Source organism: Carassius auratus, chromosome 31 (assembly GCF_003368295.1).
Source record: "Carassius auratus strain Wakin chromosome 31, ASM336829v1, whole genome shotgun sequence".
Classification (NCBI taxonomy): Eukaryota; Metazoa; Chordata; class Actinopteri; order Cypriniformes; family Cyprinidae; genus Carassius; species Carassius auratus.
Window position 1 is genome coordinate 26,635,035 of NC_039273.1, and position 25,613 is coordinate 26,660,647.

A 25,613-nucleotide genomic window follows, 5' to 3' on the forward strand; every position below is an offset into this window, starting at 1 on the left:
AAAAAAACATACCGGCCCACCGGGAATTTTCCCGGTGCTCCCGATTAGCCAATCCGGGCCTGGTACATGGGGAATTGACAAAGTTAGTTGAAGATAAAACTGCTGGAAGGTTTGACATAAGAGAGTTGAGTCTTCAAGAGCATCAGTCTCAAAGGGATTGAGCCCTAATGGGTTTGGGTAGAGGTCTTTTAACATCCCTCCCTACCTACCCTTCCTGGTGGACTGATCAATGTTGAGGTGCACATTTTCAGCGGGAAAAGGTGTTATTTTTATTTTATTTTTGCCCAACTCTTTCTTTACATGTTTAAGGTGGTCTGGTGGATTTGTGCAGTATTAATCCAGAGTATAGTAAAAAGAGTAAGATGCAAGTTATGGTAACATACTATACACCATTATATAGTGCAGGGGTCTCCAAACCCTGTCCTAGAGAGACGGTGTCCTGCAGAGCTTAGCTCCAACCCTTATTAAACACCTGAACTAGCTAGTTCAGCTTTTACCAGGCATACTAGAAACTTCCAGGCAGATGTTAAGGACACAACTTTGAAGGACACTGGCCCTCCAGGACTAAGTTTGGAGAACCCGGCACTATAGAGGGAATCACAAAAAGATGATTTAAATTCATGAAAGGATTAGAGAACATTAAAGGGATCATCGGATGCCCATTTTCCACAAATTGATATGAATCTTTAGGGTCTTAATGAAAAGTCTATAACATACTTTGATTAAAATATCTCAATGATAGTCTAAAAAACACGAAATTGGGTCTGTTTTAAGCACACTGTTCTAATCCATGATGCTTTAAATGCTAAATAACTCTGCTGACCCCGCCCCTTTCTTCCGTTGGGTGATGAGCAGACTGTAAACTTCAGCTGTGAAACTGGCTAACTAGCTCATTATTTGGAAAGGCGTTTTACAAAGATTCAGATTCATAAACAAGTATCCAGGTTACGCATGTAATCATGATTCCCGAAGAGAATGAGACACTGCGTCGAAATGCTATGGGAATGCCTTCAGTGTGACAGCGCTCTGAATCACATGTGTAATTAGTCCAATGGATGGGCGAGACGTAATGGATGGGGTGACGTAAAAACCAGGAAGCTTAAAAGCATGTGCGGTGGAACCGGCATCAGCTTCTAGGAATGAAGCAAGTGCTCACATGAATGCCTGAAGTATGGCACTGAGACGCAGTGTCTCATTGGTTACATGCGTTCCCCTTCAGGAACTTGAGCTGCGTCTAAACATTATGGGAACTAGTATGCCCACGTTGCCAGAATTACAAATCCCTGCCTAGGGTGGAATATTGTGTCCTCCGCCTGTGAGAGGATATCCCTCCTGAACGAGAATCTCCCATAGAGAGCTGTCGAGGATAGAAACCATGTCCGAGAACCATCCTTTCCTCCCATATTGAGATGCCCTTGAATGTGAATTGCTCTCAGTGAGAGGAATTTGCTCTGGAACCACAGAAGGATCTGGTGTGACTGAACAGGGGGCACCTTTTTCTCTCTTGCTCTCAACGGAGGCGGTCGCATTTCTTCCTCTCCCTCCCTGCCTTTCCTTGCTTCGCTTGTTTTTCTCTTGTCTTGTCTACTTGAGAGATTCTCTCTGCACTGCTCTCCTAAACTGGAATATGGATCTGATAAACTGGTCTCTCAACGCAATTGACACCATCTTCTCGACGAGAAGCCTGGGTTCGGGGGAACCTGACTGTCCTTCCGGAACGTTTGCAGCTGGCTACACGATGGACGCGTGGGCGAATTGGCGGGTCGTGTGTCTGGCGACTCTTTCCGTGGAGGACATTGAAGACATCTACCTATTCGGAACCATGATAACAGGTCTTCTGCTGATTGGATTAGGCTTTGCCCTGGGTTATCGGAAAATTAAGAAGATGGGAACAGCCGTCCAAAGCCTCACAAGGCTGCCCGTCATGATTGAAGTAGTGGGCAGAGCGGTCAGCATTGAGACTGAGACTATTAACCGCAATATGGATAACATCATGAAGAAGCTCACGGATCTGGAAAAGAAATTGGAGAATTTGGAGACCAATGGACAATGAAAAATCATAGTGACCGTGAAAAGAAATGCGGCTATTAGACCAAACAACTGGTATCTTATCTTCTTTTGGCTTTCTTTACCAGCCTTGGCTGGATGACAAAAATCTCCCAGGCGAGCAGGGCAGCTTGACTTCTCTTGCATTCCTCCACCCTCTCCCATAGACACCTGCTGATTGTTGACTCTATCTAGGACCTGACCAAGGACGTCTCCATGGCAACTTGCTGTGACGCTGTAATCTGCGTCACAGCAGATTTTTCTCCTCACTTACCTAATGTTATGCTGTACTTATTTCTTCCTCAAATACCCTGTCTTCCTGTCCTGTCTACCCCACTGTCATATTGTATGTATATATGTATGGACAGGTTGATTGCTAATTTCGCTGGTACTTGTGACTAGTGACAATAAAGGGCTACTACTACTACTACTACAAACGCAGACGTCCTTGGTGGTTGATCTAAGAGATTAACGCTGTGTTGTTAGTGTGTCCTGGAGGAAGTTTTTCAAAGCAAGAAACACACCAATTGATGTGCTAATGAGATGGTGACCACTCCACATACAGCAGGCCGAGTGGCCACACATGACAGCTTCCCAACTAGTGAGGGATATGTCAGTCGCTAACGTTACACAGTGACAAGGAGCTCCCAGCACTGAGCCCTGAGACCAGAACCAAGGTTTCCTACACATGTCTAAGGCACGAAGGCAGCGCCGCATGACCTTAAGCATGCAAAACAGGTTTCCCCTAAGGGGGAACCACTAGGTCTTGAGTCACCACTGTAGGGGTCTCATGTACAGCAGGCCAAAAGGTATCACGTTAGACGCAGCTGCCATCAGACCCAGCAGTCTTTGAAACTGCTTGTCATTGGACGACTGGCCTTATCTCACTCTCTTGACTGCTGTGAGGATCGACACGATCTGAGCAGGAGACAAACGTAGCTGCAATGTGGTCGAATCCCACACCACGCCCAGATAAGTGGTCCTCTGTGATGGAGAAAGCACACTTTTCTTGCCATTTAATGTTAACCCTCTTGGCGCCACGGTAGAGTTTACTCGACGATGCGGCACTGAATAAAATGGTCGATTTTGTCAAATAGGGTGTCAAATTTCATGCGACCTCCCCTGCACCACATAGCAGACATGTAATACTTCATCTCTGACTCAAAAAAATGTCATGCTCCTATACAAAATCTTCGAGCTAGAGCGCATTGAATCAGTGCAAAAAAAAAAAGCGGCGCTAGTGTGAGAGTGAGCCATTTTATCTGACCAATATTGTCAACGTCAGCGAGTATTGGCATTAGATTATTATTATCATCATTATTATAATTATCTAATGGCATCAATAAAGCTTCAATAAAGCCGCAATGAGGTGTTGGAACACTGATTCTGAAGGGGAATATCTGCATTCAGAAGATGACGGTGATACTGAAAGTGAAAGTATAGCCCTACACCAACCACAAATGGTGAATCCTTTGCCCAATGTAAATGGTCCTTTGCCAGATGTCAGGGGTGTGAACAATATTTGCAGGGGTCGGAGTGTTCATCGCGAAATTAGCTGGCATGTTATTGTTGCAGGGACGCGGCGGGAGATTTTTACCGCACTAGACATGTATATTTGTCTTCTGACCGCACCTCTCCGCAATCGCGGTGACAGTATTGTAGTGGAGACTTTGTCTAATGCCACTGGGTATGTTAAACGAGGCCGAAGTATTCATAGGACAGTTAGGAGGCAAGGTGGAGAGTCGCAATGACACGGACAGTAGTCTGAGCTGTGCACACTCTGCAGATCTGCAGATCTGGCCGCGCTGCGCATAGCAGAAGCAGAGGCGATGTGACACGGGGCAGAGCTTTAAAGGTACTTAAAAGGTCTTGTCTACTTGTGTTTGTGTGTCATATGAATAAAATATATGTGCCCCATACATCGAATCAGAGTGCCTGCTGCATGTAGTAAATTGAAAATCCCAACCGCTACATGCATTCGGTCTGTTTCTACCATTTATAAGTAATGATTTACACAGTTTGTTTACTACTATTTACCTGATGATTCATTATTGTGCAATATAGCACACAGAAGGTGAGGGACATTTTGGGGGGAAAGAAGTGCTGAATTTTATTATTTAAACATTTGACTTTTCATGAAAATTGTATAATTCAAGATGGCCACCCCCATATGACGTCGTAATATGCAAATTAGATGGGAAAATGTAATCCCTACATAAACACTGGGTCATCCTTAATATTTTTATAATTGACAGAAAGTCTTTATCTTTTATGAATTTTAAGTTATAGCCTTTTCTAAATTAAGATGTGAAAATCAAACGTTTTAGGAAAAAACCTCTGGTGCCTAAAGGGCTAACCCCAACTCTTTCATGTGAGTGAGAATGATCCACTATCTGCTCTGAATGAGCTAATATCAACCAATCGTTGATGTAGTTGAGTAAACCCTCCATCCTTCTTCAGAACGATGTAGTACTTGCTGTAGAACCCGGACTCTCTTTGCAAGGAGGGACCACCTAGATGGCCTCCTTCCTCAAGAGAGTATCTACCTCTTTACCAGAGCCTGGTTGGGACCCATCAAGGTGGGGACAACCCCATTGAACTGAGGCGGCAGAGAAATAACTAGGTTCGGTTCTGTAGCCTCTCTCTATAGTGTGCAGCATCCACTGAGACACATTTGGCAGTAGCTTGGTGTAATCAGAGTGGCTAGCTCGGTGCCCTGAAGTGGAGGACTGGCAGAGGATGGCTGCACTAGCTAAAGTAGCGAGCCACTTAGCACCACTACATTTCCAGGTGGTAACTGAGAGAAGCGCTCACCGAAGACCACTGCACCCTGGATTACTGGTAGGGTTGGCACACTGATCTCCTGAGGGCACTGAAGAGAGACAGGCACCGTGTGATGCAGTGTACACTGCTCTTCCCCAGAGGGGCCTGCCCTCCGAGGTCCTGAGCCATGTCATCAGAACTGTCATAGCTGAAGTCTCTTAATGAAAAAAGGTCCTCAGACCTGTGTCATCTGCTAGGAATACTAGACTGAAGGAGCCTGCTCGGGCAGCACCCTATGTGGCACACTTGACAGGGGCTCCAGGTGACATACCAAGGGAATCAGTCTTACGGGACTTAGAGCGGCTAGGTCGGTGCCCCTGAAGTGGTGGACCGGCTCGAAAGCATGCGCTAGATCTAGGGAAGAGTGGAGGGTGGAGAGAGAGAAAGCCGGTCTGCCAGATCATGTATAATCTCTGTGATCTCAATCGCAACTGTGCCTCATCAACAGCGGGACTGAAGCCATAAGATCGCAGGCATGGACACACTCGGAGCATGCCCGGCAAGAGCGGCACGTTTTGCAGCAGGAAAAGCACAATCAGCCCCCTGAGAACTGACTGCACAAGCTTTGCTCGACAGAAATGCTGCTCATTATAAAATTAGTCATAATAGGCTTGTTAAACTGATGTTCGTGCAACTGGCGTACTCATGGATGCCAACCATATCAATCTCCTCTATGGAAGACAGGCAGTGTCATGCACTCTCCATGGGGATAAGAACCGCAGTGCAGGTTTTTCGAACCCCGGGAGCAGGCACTGGATCTGATGAGAACAGCTCAGCGAAAGCAGGGCCGGACCCGCAAGAAATGCTGGTGAAGGCTCCCTCCTTGAAGAGAGCCTTCTGAGAATGAAGCAAGGCAATAACAAATGCTCACAATGTGGGCAGTCAGCTCCCTCGACTGCTGAATGACAGAAAGCTGATGCCGGTTCCACCGCATGTGTTTTTTTGCTTCCTGGTCGTTACGTCATGCCCATCCATTGGACTGATTACCCATGTGATTCAGTTTTTGGTCAAGGTGAAGGCATTCCAATAGTGTTTTGACATTTAGGCAGATCATTTGATCTGCGCATTCCCTTCAGAAACTAAAGTAATGTTAATCCTCTGCGTCTTCAGTGGCTCAGATGTTGAAAGTAAATGACGACCCTTATGTTAATTTTTACATCCAACAATAAAACATCTCAATTGCTTAGGAGACTTTATTGGTTTCCCCTGCAACAGTTGACACAATGGTGGACAGCTCACAGCTCACTCAGGGAAGATCTAAGTCAATCAACTATGGGCGGCAGTGGCTCAGTGGTTCATGTAGGTTATATACAAACCGGAAGGTTGGTTCAATCCCCAGCTCCACCTGACCAAGTGTTGATGTGTTCTTGAGCAAGACACCTAACCCCAGCTGCTCCCGACGAGTTGGATGGTGCCTTGAATGGCTGACACCGCAGTCGGTGTATGAATGAGTGAGTGAATGGGTGAATGTGAGGCAACTTGTAAAGCGCTTTGGATGGCCATGGGGTCTGTTGAAAGCGCTATATAAATGCAGTCCATTTACCATTTACTATCATGGGAGGGGCCTCTGCAGAACTAAACAAGAATCTCAGAAAAGCCTGACTTGAGAAAGGGGATTTTAAAATAGGGATTAAAAAAAAAAAAAAACACTGGGTGAATTTTTATCATTATTGCGTGGATGTGTACACACACTTCCAAAACAAATTTATGTTCAAACAACAACAAAAGTGAATTTTGCATCAGATGACCTTTAAGGAAAGGACACAAGCATTTAAGAGTGAAACTACAAAGTTATAACTAAGCTAGTTTAACAGGGACATGCATACATAATGCAGGAATATAAAGGTGCTGTTCATATAATTAGAATATCATCAAAAAGTTTATTTATTTCACTAATTACAAACTATTTGTTAAATATGAAAAATAATTGTGTGTCTGATCCACCTCATTCATTACAGGGATTTTATACTGAACTGCTAGAGATGATGGAGGAGCAGCAGAAAGCAGCAGAGAAACAGGAGGAAGAGCTGATTAAAGAGCTGGAGCAGGAGATCACTGAGCTAAAGATGAGAAACACTGAGCTGGAGCAGCTCTCACACACTGAAGATCACCTCCACTTCCTACAGGTCAGTCAACATCATCTCTCTGATCAATGATAATGCAGGATATCACACCATAACACTCCCCATGCTGAAGGATTTCCCCTCTCTCCTGCTATAGATTCACTCATCCCAGTGCAGCCCTAGAAACACCAGGAACTGGTCTGAGATCAGTATGAAGACTAATGAGAGTCTGGAGACTCTGAGGAGATCTCTGACTCTACTGAAGGACACAATAGATGAGAAACTAACACAAACTGGTACATCAGTACATAAATTGATCATATAAAAACAAAATTATGATTGTACTCAATTCTTAAAATATGAGATCTGATAATGTTTTATTGTCATTAGTCTCTACAGAGCTGAAGTGGATGCAGCAGTATGCAGGTATAGTGTGCTGTCTGCACTACACTAGTTTACATTCAGACCCTCACAGCTTCATTACTGCACTCAGAAATTTGATTAAATATTGAAAACATTGTCACAGAAAAATGCGTATTGTGAAGTTAAATTTCTCTTGTTTTCTCAGTGGATGTGAATCTGGATCCTGACACAGCTCATCCTGATCTCATTCGGTCTAATGATAGAAAAAAAGTGAGAGATGGAGACATTGATCAAAAACTCCCAGAAAAAAACAGAGAGATTTGATAAATGTGTAAATTTCTTGGGAAATAATTTATTTTATTTTTTATTAAGTTAATGTGTGATTAAAATAATTGACGGCATTAATTATATAATGTGTTTATGCGATAATATTGTGTTAACTTGCCCAGCCCTAAAAAAATAGACAAGAGATTTTTTATAAAGTATCACCTGAATGTATTGTTCTATTTATTTATGTAATTGTTGTTATTAAATGTCTTATATTTATTTTGGTTCATTTAGTTAAAGGGGAGGGGGGGGGGTGAAATGCTCGTTTTCACTCAATATCCTGTTAATCTTGAGTACCTATAGAGTAGTACTGCATCCTTCATAACTCCAAAAATTCTTTAGTTTTATTATATTCATATGAGAAAGATAGTCTGTACTGTTTTTTCCCGGAAAAACACGACCTGCTGGAGGCGTGACGTGTGGGCGGAGCTAAAGAATCACGAGCGCCAGTAGGCTTTTGTGTTGAGAGCGTTTGGAAGCTGTGACATTACCGTGAGGAAAAAAACATCCAAAACAAACCATGGCTGACAGTCAGGTTCAGCGAATATTTATGATCCAGAATCAGATCCAGAGGCTGAAATTTAACAAGAGCAGCAGCAACGACGTCTCTATGTGGTATGTACTGAAACTGTATATATTTGCTTAGCGGTTTTGGAAAATGACTAAGTTCCACTTTATGTCGTCTTTTTTTTTTTTTTTAAGGTGTACATGTGGAAAGTGCAGTTTGATGACAACATCGCATGTTGTTTACTTGATGTGCTTACGCGCCGATAGCTAAGTTAACAACACAGAGATATTTGAAGCAGTTTTACTCACCACCTGCGGTTCCAACACACGATCGTGACCCCTTTTCGTTGGGACTGCATTATCCTTAAGAAATAAACGATATGAAAATCCGGCGTCAAACTGGGCCTTGTTTTTTAAAACAAGCATCTTCTAAATGCAGGGCACAAACAAAAACACTTGCACAACTCCGTTGATGCTCTGTAAAAATAAACTCCATCCACTGGTCCCTTAATGCGGTTTTTTTTTTTTTTTTTTTGGTAATGTGTGCAGGGTTGTCTTGCCCTGGCAACCAAAAACACACTTCTTTTGTGACATTTCGCGACGCTCTCGCTCTGATCAGTGAACGTTTGTTGTGCTCTCAGTGCTCTGCTATAGGGGAGCGCGCGCTCTTCCGGCAGAAGTGCCATTAGGACCCATATAAGGAAATTCTGCTCCATCTAATGTCACACAGAGCCATACTCGAAAAAAACTTTCAGAAACTTGTGACAAACTGGAAGGAGTATTTTTGGAACATAAATACTTCTTCAAACGTACAACTTAATTTTTGAAACTTTGTCCATGTTTAGCATGCATGGAATAGCATTTCACCCCCCCTTTAATTTTAGACTTTTGCTATTCACTTTGTTCTCGCATGAAGACCAGCCATGCTGCTGACATGGTATAAAGAATATAAATTAATTAATTAATTATTAAGAATAGTCTTGCTGTTGCTATAGCATTAAAAAATATGAATTATTTAATTTAAATTAATTACTTGCTATTTTTAGTTAAATAAATGATAATGTATTCTTAAAAAAATATATATAATTGTTAGTGATGCACCGAAATGAAAATTCTGGGCCGAAACCGAAACCGAAAATTTAGGATGCACTTGGCCGAAAACCGAAACTGAAGCCGAAAATGGCTTCTTTGGATCTGAAATGAAAAAAAAAAAATCACAAACCAATAGAATAATCAAACTTTTATTAACACTTACAGTTACATAACAAAACCTAAAATATTTTTTAACAATAAATAAATAATATTGTCTTCAAGTTTTCTTCCATTGAATAAAATAGTTTAACATTTGTGGGGGAAAAAACAATCCACAATTATCTGAATAACTGCACACACAAAAAAAAAAAAAAAAAATCACAGAATGGCAGTGGGCCTCTTTTCTGTTGCTGCATGTAAACAATTATTTACTTGCATTTTAAATTTCTGTGCAAAACAATGCAAAACAACAGTGCAAAAACAGCAATAGAACTTAATCCAAACTCAAACTATAAACAACATTTAAGCCTATGTAGCCTTAGAAAACACAGTTGTGCAGTGCTAAGCAAATTAATGTAACTATATAAACAGAAAATTTGACTGCTGTTTATTTAAGGAAACGTGTCAGGTTTCTCTTTAAGAACAAAAGTTGCTCAGCTTTTTGACAAGAAAGACGGTTCCTCTTCTCATTAAGAACATGAGATGCTGCACTGAATAGTCTCTCACTGTCTGTGCTGGTGCTTGGGGCAGATAAATACCTGCGTGCAATCTGTGCAAGCAATGGAAAGCGGTCTTTGTTTGCGCGCCAGTAGTCCAGAGGATTGTCGCTTCTGGCAATGGGTTGTTCAGCTAGATACATCTCTATTTGTTGTGCGGCTGCGCTTGTTTCAACACCGCTACGAATTGGGGTGCTTTCCTGTAAAATTTCGTCAAACATCTCAGAAAGAGAGGGAGTGTACGCCTCCTCACTTGTACGCGACCGTTTCTCGGGCACCGTTTGCGGTGCGCTCCCCGTCGAGTCTCTTGCTTCACCAGATGTTTCAATCTCCGTAAGCTCTTTTTGTGTCATTTCACGCACTCGCTGCTTTTTCTCTTCGTCAAAATAATGTTCTTTAAAGCGCGGGTCTAGTATAGTTGCAATACAGTATAGAGGGTTGGACTCGGTGTCTCGGAAGCGCTTGTTAACAGCCTCCAAAAGAGTCTTTTTAGCTGTTTTTACACCGTGATCTGTTTCCACCTCTTTTCCCAGCAGACGCTTCAGTGCTGCTATCAAAGGAATAACCTCTGCAGCTGAGGCTTTAGCCGAGCTTATTTCCTTGGTCATCTGTTCGAATGGGGCGAGAAGAGACACTATGTTTTCCATTAGCATCCACTGGTGTGCACTCAAAGTAGCGGGCAGATCATAATCTGTCATATAGGCAGCTATGACCCGCTTCTGCTCAAGTAGACTTTGCAACATGTAGTACGTACTATTCCAGCGAGTAGCTACATCTTGCTGGAGACGTTTGGGTGGCATCCCAAACTGTATTTGCAAATCTTGCAGCCGGGAATAAGCAAGCGGAGAATGTTTAAAGTGTCCCACAATCTTTCTCCCGATTGCTGTTATTTCAGAAATGCTGCGCTGACTCAGCAATCCTTCATTCACAGCCAACTGAAGCGTCTGTGCCATGCATGGTATGCTGTTCAGTCCACTGTCCTCCATAGCCTTTAACATGTTCCGTGCATTATCTCGGACAATCACATGCACATTAGATTTCTCAATGTGCCAAGTGTCAAACATTGTAGACAAAGCATCAGATATCGCTGCTGCGGTGTGTGACCCAACAAACTGACATGAGTGAAGCAAAATGTTTTGCAGTTTAAAATCAGAGTCAATCCACTGCGCTGTTAAGCTAAGCATGCTAGTTGGGCTAACGTCTGAGCTCCAAATGTCTGTGGTAAAACTTAGAGTTTGTCTTTCTGTGGACATGAGCTCATGAACGTGTTTTGCAACTCGGTCATACATTGCAGGTAGACTTGTTTCTGCAAAATAGCGTCTGCTTGGCAGTGTATAACGTGGCTCAATATGTTGTATGAGCCTACGAAATCCAATGTCCTCCACCACAGAAAACGGCTGGTCATCTAAGGCAATGAATTCCATCACTTTCTCATTAATGCCACGTGCTTTGACACTATCTTCCTCAAATTTCTTAGTCTTTTCAAATAACGTGGCCACAGAGGGTGTTTGTGATGTAGTTAGGGTACTTTTAAACAATGTTGTTTTGCGGTACTCCTCATGTTCAACTGGATGTCGTGTTTTCAAGTGGTGTATCAAACCTGTTGTCGAAAAGTTCTTTGGCACCGTACCCCCTCTTGAGACTTTTGCAGAACAAACGTTACATATTGCAAGTTTGTTGTCCTCATCTGAAACTTTAAAATACGTCCATACCGCTGACATGCTTAATCTTTGCAGACGCGTGCAATCAGCTCGACCGTGAGTGAAACCTGCTTGAGCACGGAGGGGAGGGGTGGGTGACGAGTGATAACAGCTTGACCTTGAGTGAAACCCAAGCGCTAGCGCACGGATGGGAGGGGCGCGGTTGATATTCATTTTCGGTTGACATTTTCGGCTGGATTTTTTATTTCGGCCCGAAACCGATAATGCCATTTTCGGCCGAAATTTTCGGCGACCGAAATTTCGGTGCACCCCTAATAATTGTTGTGAGTTCGTGTGGCTCTAGCCACCTATCCCAATTTTTGGCGTCTTCCTGAACGAACTTACGGATCATGGATTTAAGAGTGCGATTAAATCGTTCGACCAGGCCGTCCGTTTGTGGGTGATAGACGGTCGTTCGAATCGACTTAATGCCCAACAATCCGTATAGTTCGCGTAGCGTACGTGACATAAACGCCGTGCCTTGATCAGTAAGGATTTCTTTCGGAACCCCCACCTGGGAGATAAGACGAAACAGGGCATCCGCAACACTTTTAGCGGAAATGTTGCGGAGGGCCACTGCTTCAGGATATCGTGTTGCATAATCAACTATGACTAATGCAAAGCGATGTCCTCATGCCGATCGCTTTAATGGCCCGATGAGGCCCATACCAATTCTTTCGAAGGGGGCCTGCATTAATGGGAGAGGGCGCAACGGCGCTTTTGGGGCGGCCGGTGGGTTCACCAACTGACATTCCGGACAAGACGCGCACCACCTGCACATGTTGTCATGAATGCCCGGCCAGAAGAATCGGGTCATGAGGCGATTTAGTGTGGCTGCCTGTCCCAAATGGCCCGCCATAGGATTAGAATGAGCCGCATGGAAAAGCATTTCCCTGCGGCTCTTTGGAAATAACAACTGGGTTGTATTTACTTTTGTCTGAGCGTCTTGGGTCACTCAATACAACCAGTCTTTTAAAATGGCAAAATAGGGATAGGAGAGCGGAAGGGCCGGTCGGAGAGGCTGGCCATCGATGGTGCGGACCTGCTGGAACGCATGTTTTAGCGTCTCATCCTGAGACTGCTCCAGGGGAAAGTCATCGTGCTCCGAGAGAGTTAGTCTCCCGATTCCGCTCGGTTCCCCTGAAGCCGGCCTCAGCGGTCCTGGCTCATTTTCCCCCACCTGCACCCGCGCGGTCTCCTTCCGTGCCTTATTTCCCCAAGAGGCATCCGCACATAACGACCCCAATAAAACCGTAAACGCAGGCTAATTCGTCCCCAAAATTACTGGATGCCGGAGGTGGGGACTAACCGCCACCTCCACACTATGTTTTTGTCCCCGAAATTGAATCCAAATTGGGATGACCGGATATTCCACCACATCCCAGTGTACACACCGCACCTTAACCACGCGGCTTGTATCCAACGCCCCCGGTTGAACCAGGCTTTGATGGATTGAGGTTTGGTTGCATCCTGAATCCACCAAGGCCGGATATGTACCCCCCTTGATACTCACGGGTATTTGGTACTCGCCAGCCTGACCGGAGGTGGCCCGTGGGTCGTCCGGGACCCGGACCATCATCTCCACCTCCATCACTGGACACCTGTCCACGAAATGCTCTGTGTCCCCGCAACGCCAACAGGCCAGCCCAGACCTACCCGCCGCCCCAATGGCAGGGAGTGGAGAGGGGAATTGGCGTGGAGAGAGCGGAGAGACGGAAGTACTGTCCCTGGAAGTACTGGGCGGGGCCCTTGTATTCGCGAAGCGGCCTTGGTCCATCCCGCTCCGCCCCCGGGGCGGGACACGAGGAGGGCCAGGTGGACGGGACCTAGGGAGAGGGACAGGGCGAGAGAGAGAAGGGGGAGAGAGAGTTAGTAGGTGGGGGTGTGCCGACCCCTGGGCACGCCACCATGTGGTCCTCCGCCAGGTGGATGGCCGATTCCAGCGCCGCGGGGCGGTGGCACTGGACCCACACGGCCGTCTTCTTGGGGAGCCGAGTGATGAACTGCTCCAGCACCACCAGATCGACGACACGCTCCACGTCGCTTCCCTCGGCCAGTAGCCACTTGCGGCAGGAGTCCCGGAGCTGTTGGGCCAACGCGAAATCCAGGGAGCGCAAGCGTTGCCGGTGTTGTTCGGGCGATCGGCCGACCCGCTGGAGGATGGCCCTCTTCAAGTCGTCGAAGACCAGGAGGTTCGCCACTGGAAGTTGTTGTGCGGCCACCTGGGCCTCGCCGGAGAGCAGGGGAATGAGGTGCACCGGCCACTGCTCACGGGGCCACCCGCAGGCCTCGGCCGCCTTCTCAAAAAGTTCCAGGAAGGCCTCCGGATCATCCTGGGCCCCCATCTTGTGCAGAGGCAGGTGCATGGCGGGCGGCCCGGCGGCCTCAGCGCGAACCTCCCGATCGAACCAGCCCCGGAACCTCTCGCGGTCCTCCTGCTGGGCCTGGACGATGGCCTGGAACCGTCGCTCCTGATCGGTCCTCAGATCCAGCAGCGCCTGGTGTTGCTCGCAGTGGAGGACCGCGAGGGATGAGATAATGTCCGCAAGCGGCGTGGAGGACGGGCTTTGCATGGCGGCAGCGTCGGTCCATCTTCCTTCCTGGGTTTCGGCACCAGTGTTGTGAGTTCGTGTGGGTAAGGAAGAGGACAAGGGGTCGGCTGGACTGCTGACGTATATTTATTAACATAAAATAAAACAAACGTTTTCTAACACCATATGGTGACTTCTATGTTGCTGCGTTCACTCGGTGCTTTCGCTTTCCGGTTTCCGGTCTCGGCTTCCGTCAGCAGTCCCACTCTCTCTCCCTTGCTTCCGTCTCTCCTGGCGTTTTATACCCTCTCCACGCCAATTACTAGAACAAGAAACAGGTGATAATAATTTCTGCCCAAACCACTCACTTACCGCTCGTCTCCTGATCCTCTCTCCCGCTGCAGACTTCGCTAAACCACGCCCCCACTGCCACAATAATATTTAAATATTTTATTTAAATATTTAATTAATTACAAATAATTTATTTAAATGAATTAATATTTCTAGTGATAGCCTTGCTGCTCACATGGCATTAAAAATAGTAAATAAATAAATTAAAATCATTAGATTATATATAATATTATTGAAATAAAATAAATGATCAGTAACATATTAAATTATTAATTTACAATTTCTATAAATAAATTAGTTATTAATTATCTTAATATAATACATTATGAAAAATTGTATTTAATTATTTTTGATGGTAGAGTTTCTTAAAATTAATTTGTATATATATATATATATATATATATATATATATATATATATATATATATATATATATATATATATTATATTATATTATATTGTTTTAACTTTCTCTATTCTATCTGTTTTCTTTTTATTTATTATATTATTTAAAGGCCCTTGCTATGTGTACTGTGTTAAGTTAACTGAGACTTGTTATAGCACTTATATATAATTTTTCTTTTGTTGTTTTTGATAGCTTCCATTGTCCTCATTTGTAAGTCACTTTGCATAAAAGCATCTGCTAAATCAGTGGTTCCCAAAGTAGGGGTCGCGACCCCACGGTGGGTCGCGGGACCCCGGCGCAGGGGTCGCGAGATGATTTCGATATAGGCTTTATATATTTTTGTTTCAATTAATTTAACTCTTTCGCATCGCACGTACGATCATACCGGTGTGATCAGTCTAGGCTAGTCCCTGGAGTGTACGACCACACCGGTCAGTGCATGACGTGAAATTCAAATGTGCTCTCGCGAGTTGGCTGGCGCTGAGCCAGAGACAAGTGCGCTCAGAGCTGTCATCACAACTTTTCAGTGTTTTCAACCACATAATGTTTATTTTAGGTTTCAGACATATAAGTACTAGAAAAAACAATACATTTAGAGTTTGTAAAATACACACTGATGTCAAAGGAAGAGGCAATAATAATCTTTTTCATTATAATTAGACACATTTTATTCATATCAGATACACATTGTGTAAGTAACTTTAAAGTTTACTCCATTATTCTCCCAGTTCACCAGCCACTTACTTTTATGTATTTCGGGAGAAGTGGATGAATTCACGTGTTGTAAATCCAACAGATCTGATTCTCTGAACTGCGTCTGCGGCACAAACTAAGATGGCGGCGCCCATCGCGCATACAGCTCAACTAACGCGATCGTTATAAAGGTGTTTAAACAACAAAACACTTCCACTTGCATATATTTGACAATCGGAATATCAGCTATTTCATGCCATATCTAACACATTTGTTAATATTTTGAATAAAAAAGGAAAAATGACAAAAGCAAATCATTCATTCAGCTCTGTTGTTGCTGCGGTATGTCACGTGACAAGCAATGACGCGTCACCATGGAAAGCATAAAGTGACACATCTAGCGGATTAGCATGAGCGTGTGTGTGTGTGTGTGTGTGTGTGTGTGCGCGCGCGCGCGCGCGTGTGCGCGTTAGTGTGCGCGCGCGCACGGGTGTGAGCACGCGTGTGAGCAGCTCAGACTTACTCGACTGGTTCCTGATGGCAGAATAATGAACGAGTTCAACCCAACATAGCTGCACAGTTACTTTCCGAGAGAGAACAGGTGGATATCGAGCAGCTCATGCAGAATTGTAACACTGATTTTGCACGCAGAACAATAAAATATAACTTCGTGTGCTTTGAGACTGGGCATAAAATCGATTTGCTGTACATTTCACGCGACGAGAGGTGTTTTTTTTGGGGGGGGTCGCGGGCTAAAAAGTTTGGGAACCCCTGTGCTAAATGACTAAATGTAATGTGTGTGTGTGTTTGTGTGTGTGTGTCTATATATATATATATATATATATATATATATATATATATATATATATATATATAATGCATATCTTTGTCTCACTAGCCGTCCGGTTTGAGCGGCCCTCGTCATTCTGGTCAAGTTCAGTGCAGGATGGAGCCACAGAAAATTTTCAAGAGTGTTTCCCTCACTGAAGACGTCGAGCTGAGTAAATCGAAGAAGGTCCGGAAACCATCAGTGAAGCGCAGCAGCTGCGCCGATGAGGGCAAATCTGAGCTCCTGAAGACACATGAGATGTTCAAATGCGTGTGGAGTGTTTTGAATCAGCTGACGCCGCAGATGTTCCAACCGCTGATGAAGCAGATGACGGAACTGACCATCAACACAGAGGAGCGCCTGAAAGGAGTGGTCCACCTCATCTATGAGAAGGCCATCACTGAGCCCAACTCCTCTGAAGCCTGCGCCAACATGTGCCGCTGCCTTATGGGGGTAAGTGTGAGCCAAACACTGTGATCACAAAAGCAGCTCCTGCAGCATCTAGTCTGTGTTTTATCATCTGTCTCTCATCACAGCTGAAAGTTCCCACCACGGAGAAACCTGGATTGACGGTGAATTTCAGGAAGCTGCTGCTGAAACATTGTAAGAAAGAGTTTGAGAAGGACAAAGATGATGAAACGTTTGAGAAGCAGAAGGAGCTGGATGCTGCTACAGGGGTATGAACAACACACAACCACCGTCTGCAGGGGGTTGTGGCAGGGCAGTCTTTTTGGAATTGTTCTGTTTTAACATTGTAATTTACATTTTATAAAATTTTAATTTTATTTTTTTTACTTCCAGGTTTGCTGTTATTGTTTGTTGGGCTGCACAATTTAGCCAACTATTTTAAAGAAACATTAATATTCTAATATTTTTATTGTAAAAATATAAAACAATTCAAGAGTTTAATAATGTTTTACAGTAAACTGTAAAATTACAATACTATTATTTATTTATTTGAAAAGACAATACTTAATTTTTTAAACGTTAAATCATGAAAATAACTCCTTTCATTCTAACACATCTAGTGTATGTATTGAAATAATCGTTAGTTTGCTTTTCATGCACTGTATACCTGAAGCCATTCCATATCTTAAATGGTTCTTATGATGTGATTTCAAGTTTTCCTTACTCTTTGGAGTGTTACAAACTCATGGTGCACAAAGAAGATCTGTAAAGTTGCAAAGACTAAGGCCATGTCCACACTAATACGTTTTCGTTTGAAAACCTATATTTTTCTCTCCGTTTTGGCTTTCCGTCCACACTGAGACGGCGTTTCAAGTCAACGAAAATGTAGCTCTTGGAAAATGCTCTCCAAGGAGTATACATTTGAAAATTCCATCTTCGTGTCGTAGTGGGGACTGTGAAAATAGAGGCTTTTGAAAACGACGCAAATTTAGTAGGGCTGTAACGATACACCAAAACCCACGATTCGGTTCGTAACACGATTTTTGAACCAAGGTACAATACAAACCTCGATATGGGGTGGGGGGGCTTTGACAAAACAATTAAAAAAATATTTTGAGGAAAAAAATATATATTTTTATTAACCCTCTGGAGTCTAAGGGTATTTTGGGGGCCTGGGGAAGTTTTGTCACGCCCTGACATTTGTGCTTTTTCAGTTTCTTATAAATATCTAAATGGGTACAGTCTAATCTCACTGTAATCAGCACAAACTGGGCTACAATAATATGTGAAATGCATGTTTGTACATGATTGTGTTTTTGAGAAAAAAAATGTTATGCGTGGTTAGTGAAAAACTACAAATGTTAAAACACTTGAATAAGGCACAACAAAAAACAACAACAAAAAAAAACACATAAAGAACAATGGTTCCTGGGATTTTTGAGAACTGGAGTTTGTAGCCTAGTATTTTTCTTTCTAAATTATGTGAAAATCATCTTGCTTACTCACTCACAGAAAACCATATATTGATTTAAATTTTCTAAGACACTTTTTGTTGGGAAAAGTCATATGTGAGTAGGCGTCAACTACCATGAATATCATTGTGATTAACACCAGAGAAGACAAAGGCCTGCATAATGAGCTGCATAATGAGCCATTCAGTCATTTGTGTCACTGTGAGGGAGGAGTTACAAGAAAGAATGTAACCCTTACAATCTTATTATCATAATTATCATTATTATTATTATTATTATTATTATTATTAATGTTGAAAAGAGCTGAGAATATTTTTCAGGTTCTTTAGGGGAGATAAATTAAAAGAACCCCATTTTTTGTTACATTTGTTACACTTAGAATCAGAATCTGAAAGAGCTTTATTGCCAAGTATGCTTACGCATACAAGGAATTTGTTTTAGTGACGGGTTAACAAATAAATATAAGGATATTGCACGTTTATAACCATAAGTAGGGAACATTTAACTGTTCATGAGGTAGATTGCCTGGGGGAAGAAACTGTTCTTGTGCCTTGCTGTTCTGGTATTTGCCGGCCAGATGGCAAAAGTTCAAAGATGGGATGACTTGGATGTGAGGGATCCAGAGTGATTTTCTGAGCCTTTTTCCTCACTCTGGATGTATGCAGTTCTTGAAGGGTGGGCAGGGGAGCACCAATAATCATATAATAATAATTTCAGCAGTCAGAACAGTTCTCTGTAATCTTCTGATGTCTGATTTTGTTGCAAAACCAAACCAGACAGTTATTGAAGTACACAGGACAGACTCAATGATGGCTGAGTAGAACTGTTTCAGCAGCTCCTGTGGCAAGTTAAACTTCCTCAGCTGGCGAAGGAAATACAACCTTTGCTGGGCCTTTTTCACAATGGAGTCAATGTGATTGTCCCACTTCAGGTCCTGAGAGATGGTGGTTCCCAGGAATCTAAATGACTCCACTGCAGTCACAGTGCTTTTCATGATGGTGAGTGGGGAAAGTGCAGGTGGGTTTCTCCTAAAGTCCACGATCATCTCCACTGTTTTGAGCGTGTTCAGCTCCAGGTTGTTAAGACTGCACCACACAGCCAGCTGCTCAACCTCTTGTCTGTAAGCAGACTCATCATCATCCTGGATGAGGCCGATTACTGTAGTGTCGTCTGCAAACTTTAGGAGCTTGACAGAGGGGTCTTTAGAGGTGCAGTCGTTGGTGTACAGGGAGAAAAGCAGAGGGGAGAGAACACATCCCTGAGGGGCACCAGTGTTGGTAGAGCAGCTGTTTGATGTTTGATTTCCCCAGTCTCACTAACTGTTGCCTATCTGTCAGAAAACTGGTGATCCACTGACAGATAGAGCTAGGAACAGAGAGCTGGGTCAGTTTGGTCTGAAGGGCTGTTGGGGTGATGGTGTTGAATGCCGAACTAAAGTCCACAAATAGGATCCTCACATAAGTCCCTGTTTTGTCCAGATGTTGCAGGATGAAGTGCAATCCCATGTTGATTGCATCATCCACGGACCTGTTTGCTCGGTAAGCAAACTGCAGGGGGTCCATTAAGGGTCCAGTGATGTCCTTCAGATAAGCCAGAACCAGTTGTTCAAACGACTTCATGACGACAGGTCTGTAGTCATTAAGTTCTGCTATCTTGGGTTTTTTTGGGATGGGGATGATGGTGGAGCGTTTGAAGCAGGAAGGCACTTCATACAACTCCAGGGATCTGTTGAAGATCTGTGAAAAGATGGGGGCCAGCTGGTCAGCACAGATTTTCAGACAGGCTGGTGTAACACCATCTGGGCCTGGTGCTTTTCTTCTTTTGTTCTTTCTGAAGACTTGGCGCACATCATCTTCACAGATTTGAAGAGCAGGAGGTGTGGAGGGTGGGATTGCAGGATGTGTTAATGGTTGTGTAGGGAGATGGTCAGAATGGGTGTTGGGGGTTTCAAATCTGCAATAAAACTCATTCAGGTAGTTAGCAAGTCGTTGATTAGCCTCAGTGCAAGGGGATGGTCGTTGAGTCGTTGGAAGTAAACTGGTCTTCCAACTTTTTAGCGTAGGTCTTTTTAGCCGCTCTGATCTCTTTGTTCAGTGTGTTCCTGGCCTGATTGTACAAGACCCTGTCCCCATTTCTGTAGGCATCCTCTTTGGCCTGACGAAGATGTCTGAGTTTTACTGTAAACCATGGCTTATCATTGTTGAATTTTAAATAAGTCCTGGTAGGAATTCATATATCCTCACAGAAACTAATATAGGATGTTACGGTCTCTGTGAGTTCGTCCAGATCGGTGGTAGCAGTTTCAAAAACACTCCAATCAGTGAGGTCAAAACAAGATTGTAAATCCTGCTCTGTTTCGCTGGTCCATCTCTTCACAGTCTTTACTACAGGTTTAGCAGATTTAAGTTTTTGCTTGTAGGACGGTAGAAGATGAACCAGACAGTGATCAGAACGTCCCAAAGCTGCTCGTGGAACAGAGTGACATGCATCCTTTATTGTGGTGTAACAGTGATCCAATATATTACTGTCTCTTGTGGGAAATGTAACATGCTGTCTGTATTTTGGCAGTTCACGGGAGAGATTGGCTTGGTTAAAGTCCCCAAGAATGATTAAAACAGAGTCCGGGTGTTGTTGTTCTGTCTCTGTAATCTGATCAGCGAGTTTCTGTAAAGCTGAGCTCACATGCGCTTGAGGATGGATGTAAACACTGACCAGAATGCCGTGAAACTCCCGCGGCGAATAGAACGGCTTGCAGTTGACAAACTGCGTTTCTATATCAGGACAGCACATCTTCTTTAACACAGTTACATCTGTACACCACCGTTCATTGATGTAAAAGCATGTCCCGCGCGATTTCCCAGTTGATTCTGATTCGCGATCCGCTCTGAACAGCTGAAAGCCCGGCAGATGGAGCGCGCTGTCCGGTATGGCGTCATTCAGCCAGGTTTCCGTGAAACACAGAGCAGCAGAGTGAAAGAAATCCTTATTTGTCCGAGAGAGCAGAAGGAGTTCGTCTGTTTTGTTGGGTAGAGGGCGGAGATTTGCGAGATCGATGCTAGGCAACGGCGTTCGAAATCCGCGCTTCCTGAGTCTGACGAGCGCTCCCGCTCGCTTCCCCCGTCTGCGCGTCCTGAAACTTACATTTACACTTACATTTATTTGTTACATTTATATTATTTACATCAAGCTTTTGAATGATATAGTATTGCATATTGTTATTGAAACTTCATAATATTTCACTTAATTATACATTTAGTCAGGAATTATAGTTTGGAAAGTCTAACTAGTAAACTGTTTGCACGTTATGTGAAAACTAGTACAAGTATATAAATAAATATAAAGAGACTTACTCATGTTTATGATCTCTGCTGAATAGAGGACTTCATTCTTTTTTTTCTGAGGAAATCCATTTCTCAAATCCTCAACCACATCACATCTTATTCCTCTCATCGTGAAGCAAACAATAAAATAAAAAAACTTGAACAGTCTCGCTGCTTTTTCTTCTGTGTGTGCGTATTCAAGCCACACGCTTCAGTTTGAATCTGAATAGCGCGTTCAGCGCGGGGGCGTGGTCACATTAGATATAATGAAGGGAGACATGAAAAATAGACATCCCCTTGTTTTCATATGGATTACTTTATCACAGCGGCACTTGTTTAGTTTAGAAGTAGACATGTCCAGCTTTCTGTAGATATCTCTCACATGTCTCACATGAGTTACAGTTCATTTTATTGACGTGAAAGTGTAATTTTGTGTATTTTATAATGATAACTTCAAATAATACTTATAGTAATTTAAAAATGTGGTAGCATTGGATCTGGACAGGAAGGATAACTCTCCTGTCAGAAAAACTGCATGAAACCATCTCAAGTCTGTTTTCTGATGCTTCTGTGTCGATGAGGCACACATTGAGATAGTGAATTGGTGTGTTTATGTTAAATGTGAGCCAAAATAATCACAATAAAAAAAAAAAGACTAAACTACTTCAGTTTGTGTACATTGATTTTGTTCAGTACATGAGGGTCACAATTTGAGTTGAATTACTCAAATAAATGAACTTTTCCAAGACATTCATAATTTATTGAGATGCACCTGCGTGTGTGTGTATGTGTACTTTTATATTTACATAGTACAAAGGCATTTATGACTTCACTTCCTGATTCTGCCCCTTCAGGAAGAGGAGAAACAGAGATTGAAGGAAGACCTTGAGGAGGCCAAAGACAAAGCCTGCCAACGGTTGCTAGGCAACATAAAGTTCACTGGCGAGCTGTTCAAGTTGAAGATGCTGACGGAGCCCATCATACACGATTGCATCGTCAAACTGCTGAAGAAACATGATGAAGAGAGTCTGGAGTGTGTCTGCTGCCTGCTCTCCACCACCTGGAAACATCTGTACTACGAGAAGTCCAAGGTGACACATGCTCATTACATAACTTAAAAAATAAATAAATGTAAATTAAATTTTTTTTTGGAAAAATAAAAAGTAATAGAAACAACAGAAACGTACAACAAAAAAATATATAATGATGTTAAAAGTACAAAAATAAAAATGGGGAAGTGAGGCAATAAAATAATAATTGGGAAAGTGAATGAAGGGACATTTTACGGTGACCCATTCTCTGTATTTGTGCTCTGCATTTAACCCATCCAAGTACACACACACTTGCTCAAGGGTCTCACCTCAGTCGTGGTTTTGAGAGTGAAAGAAGTTGCTTGTCATTCTCTCTCCACACCGACAATTCCTGCCAGACATGAGACTCAAACCCATTTTCTTTTGGGTTACAGGTCTGACTCTCTAAACATTAGGACACAACTCTCTTTCAAGGAGCAGTCTTTGTCAGTTGTATTTACAGTTAAACTAATGTTTTTAAAGATTATTTAAATGTATTATTTAAAATCTTTATTTCAATAATATATAATTTAAGACGCATGCATATATAGCGGATATGTCGTGGGGGATATGTAGAAGAAGTTGTGGCCTAATGGTTAGAAAGTTTGACTCCTAACCCTAAGATTGTGGGTTCCATTTTTTTGGCCAGCAATACCACGACTGAGGTGATCTTGAGCAAGGCACCGAACCTCCAACTGCTCCCCAGGTTCTGCAGCATTAATGATGCCCACTGCTCCGGGTGTGTGTTCACTGCAGTGTGTGTGCACTTTAAATGGGTAAAATGCAGAGCACAAATTCTGAGTATGGGTCATGTCACTAAATATTTTTTTTTTCTTTTCAGCCCCGAATGGATCAATATTTAAACCAGATGAAGAAGATTATTAGGGATCGGAAAACCTCTTCCAGAATTCGCTTCATGCTGCAGGGCGTTGTTGATTTACAACAGGCAAACCTTAGTGTGTGATTATTTACTTCCTTATTTCTTATTCCTGCCATTATTGTGAAAAGTTAATAAATTCACAACTCAACTCAAGCCCATTAATTATCACACCTGTCAATTTTAATAAATGAATTTGCACTCCTAATATGAAATACAAGATTAAAAAAAAAAAAGTGCTTATATAATAATATAAAATAATGATTACTATTTGTAATTGTTTAAAAAAAAATTGAAATGTATATGCTATAATAAGATATTTGTTATGTAAGTATATAATGTTTGTTCAATGAATGATTTATGTTCAACTCTTCATAAATATCCATACCTTCTTTCCCTTCCATCTCCACCTGACAAAGTAAAATTGCCTGTGAAATATGATTATAAAACAAAATTATGGTAACCTTAATAAACTGTTGTATCAAGGTAGTGGCTCCTCTACAGAATGATTTGTGATATTACTGTAGTACATCAGCTGAAATATATTGATATACTGTACAGTACATCATATATGTGCATGATTATTGTATTCATATACCACGGTATATACATGGTACCTAAAAATACTATCATGTTATGATCATGGTAGTGTCCAAAAAAATCATGATATTACCATGGTATCATGGTAATGATGAATTAATCTTAATTTTACTAATAAATGCAAGCCTTGGTTCTCTCCTTAACCCATCACATGAGATGCTATTATACTAATGCCTTTATTATCTAACCAGTAACACTCGCAACTAATGGTGTCTGTTCATTTGGAACAATTTAAAATAGAGGGGTTAATTTCATTAATATCATATAGATTGATCCCATAAATAATGTTAAATAAATAAATGATTAGTTTGATTCAACAGTTGAAATACTGAAAAACATACCAAAATCTGAAAATCATGTTAATGCAATGATAGCATGGAATGAACACAAAAAAAAGAATCTTGACAGACACTTCACTGTTAAATGCCCTCGATAAGAAACACCAAGAAGTAGTCGAACAAAATCGTTCACTTGTGAAAAATCCTCTCACCGGCCCCGCTCCCTCTAGTGAAGATATTACTGCGCCAAGACGAAGTGCTTACAAGCACTTGCCATGGTATTCCGCCACACAATATAGTTATCCATTTTACACGCTTAGAAAAGCGCAACGTTTTGTTTTGTGTTACCGTCCTAGGTCGAGTTACACTACGCGAGTAACTGTATTTAAATAGGGAAAACGTGGAGGTGTTTGGTAGCTTCTCTGCTTGGCCCATATTGAATGAATGGGCTAAGCTAAGTGCTTTCAAAGTGTCACCGCGCCATAGCGATTGAGTGCACGCACTGAGACGAGAGAGGTATGTATCAACTCGTCTTAGTTAAGGGAAAAACATATGAAATATACGGTGGAGTATCCCTTTAACTTTATGGATATATACAGGGAAGAGAAAAAACTAAATTAATCAAAAATGTGCTTTATTACTACATTTGTTTACAAGTTATTCAAGTAAAAAAAAAGTAAAATCATAGTAAAATATATAGGATTTACATAATATACTGTAGAATTTAGCTTTTTTTTTTTTCTTCTTTTTTTTGTCACTGGCGGCCACCCCATTTGGAGGCAGTGCCCCAGCATTCCCCCACCCCCACTGAAAATGCTCTAGACACGCCCCTGGTTAACACAAAGGAAAAAATTATGATTATGATATAGGTCAAAGCTGACCCCCTATCCCAAATCTTTGCATCCAAAGAAAAGAGTGGATGAGCCAGAAACCATCATACCCACCCAACACATTTCCAGTCGAATTCAGTGGACCTCCCCGCCAGTCGCCACTGAAACCCCTCCTACTGCTCCGCCGGGCTGATTCTCTAAATTCTGCCACCTCATTCTCCTAAAGGGTCTACCCACCACCCTTGAAACAGGGGAGCTGCTATTTAATTGGGTCTTTCGTCAATTTGGGATCCTCGAGGGCATTGTGCCCACCGTGGACCCCAATTCATATCCCGGGTATGGAAGTCCTTTTTCAAGCTCCTAGGAGTGAC

General features: G+C 42.6%; 1 protein-coding gene across 3 annotated transcripts in view; it reads left to right on the forward strand.

Annotated features, from left to right (window-relative positions):
- LOC113050997 (eukaryotic translation initiation factor 4 gamma 1-like) overlaps positions 1-23,754 on the forward strand; it is a 41,221-nt gene extending 17,467 nt beyond the window's left edge. For 2 of the 3 annotated variants that reach the window (XM_026214556.1, XM_026214557.1), the window contains exons 4-11: positions 6,828-6,995; positions 7,090-7,228; positions 7,323-7,358; positions 7,501-7,565; positions 16,457-16,840; positions 16,924-17,064; positions 22,442-22,678; positions 23,499-23,742. In XM_026214556.1, the coding sequence (XP_026070341.1) occupies positions 6,828-6,995; positions 7,090-7,228; positions 7,323-7,358; positions 7,501-7,565; positions 16,457-16,840; positions 16,924-17,064; positions 22,442-22,678; positions 23,499-23,621 (1,293 nt within the window). In that variant the 3' untranslated portion in view covers positions 23,622-23,742. Of the gene's footprint in view, positions 1-6,827; positions 6,996-7,089; positions 7,229-7,322; positions 7,359-7,500; positions 7,566-16,456; positions 16,841-16,923; positions 17,065-22,441; positions 22,679-23,498 lie in introns of all 3 variants that reach the window. The other variant, XM_026214555.1, reaches the window with a different exon arrangement.
- The last annotated feature ends 1,859 nt before the right edge of the window (positions 23,755-25,613 follow it).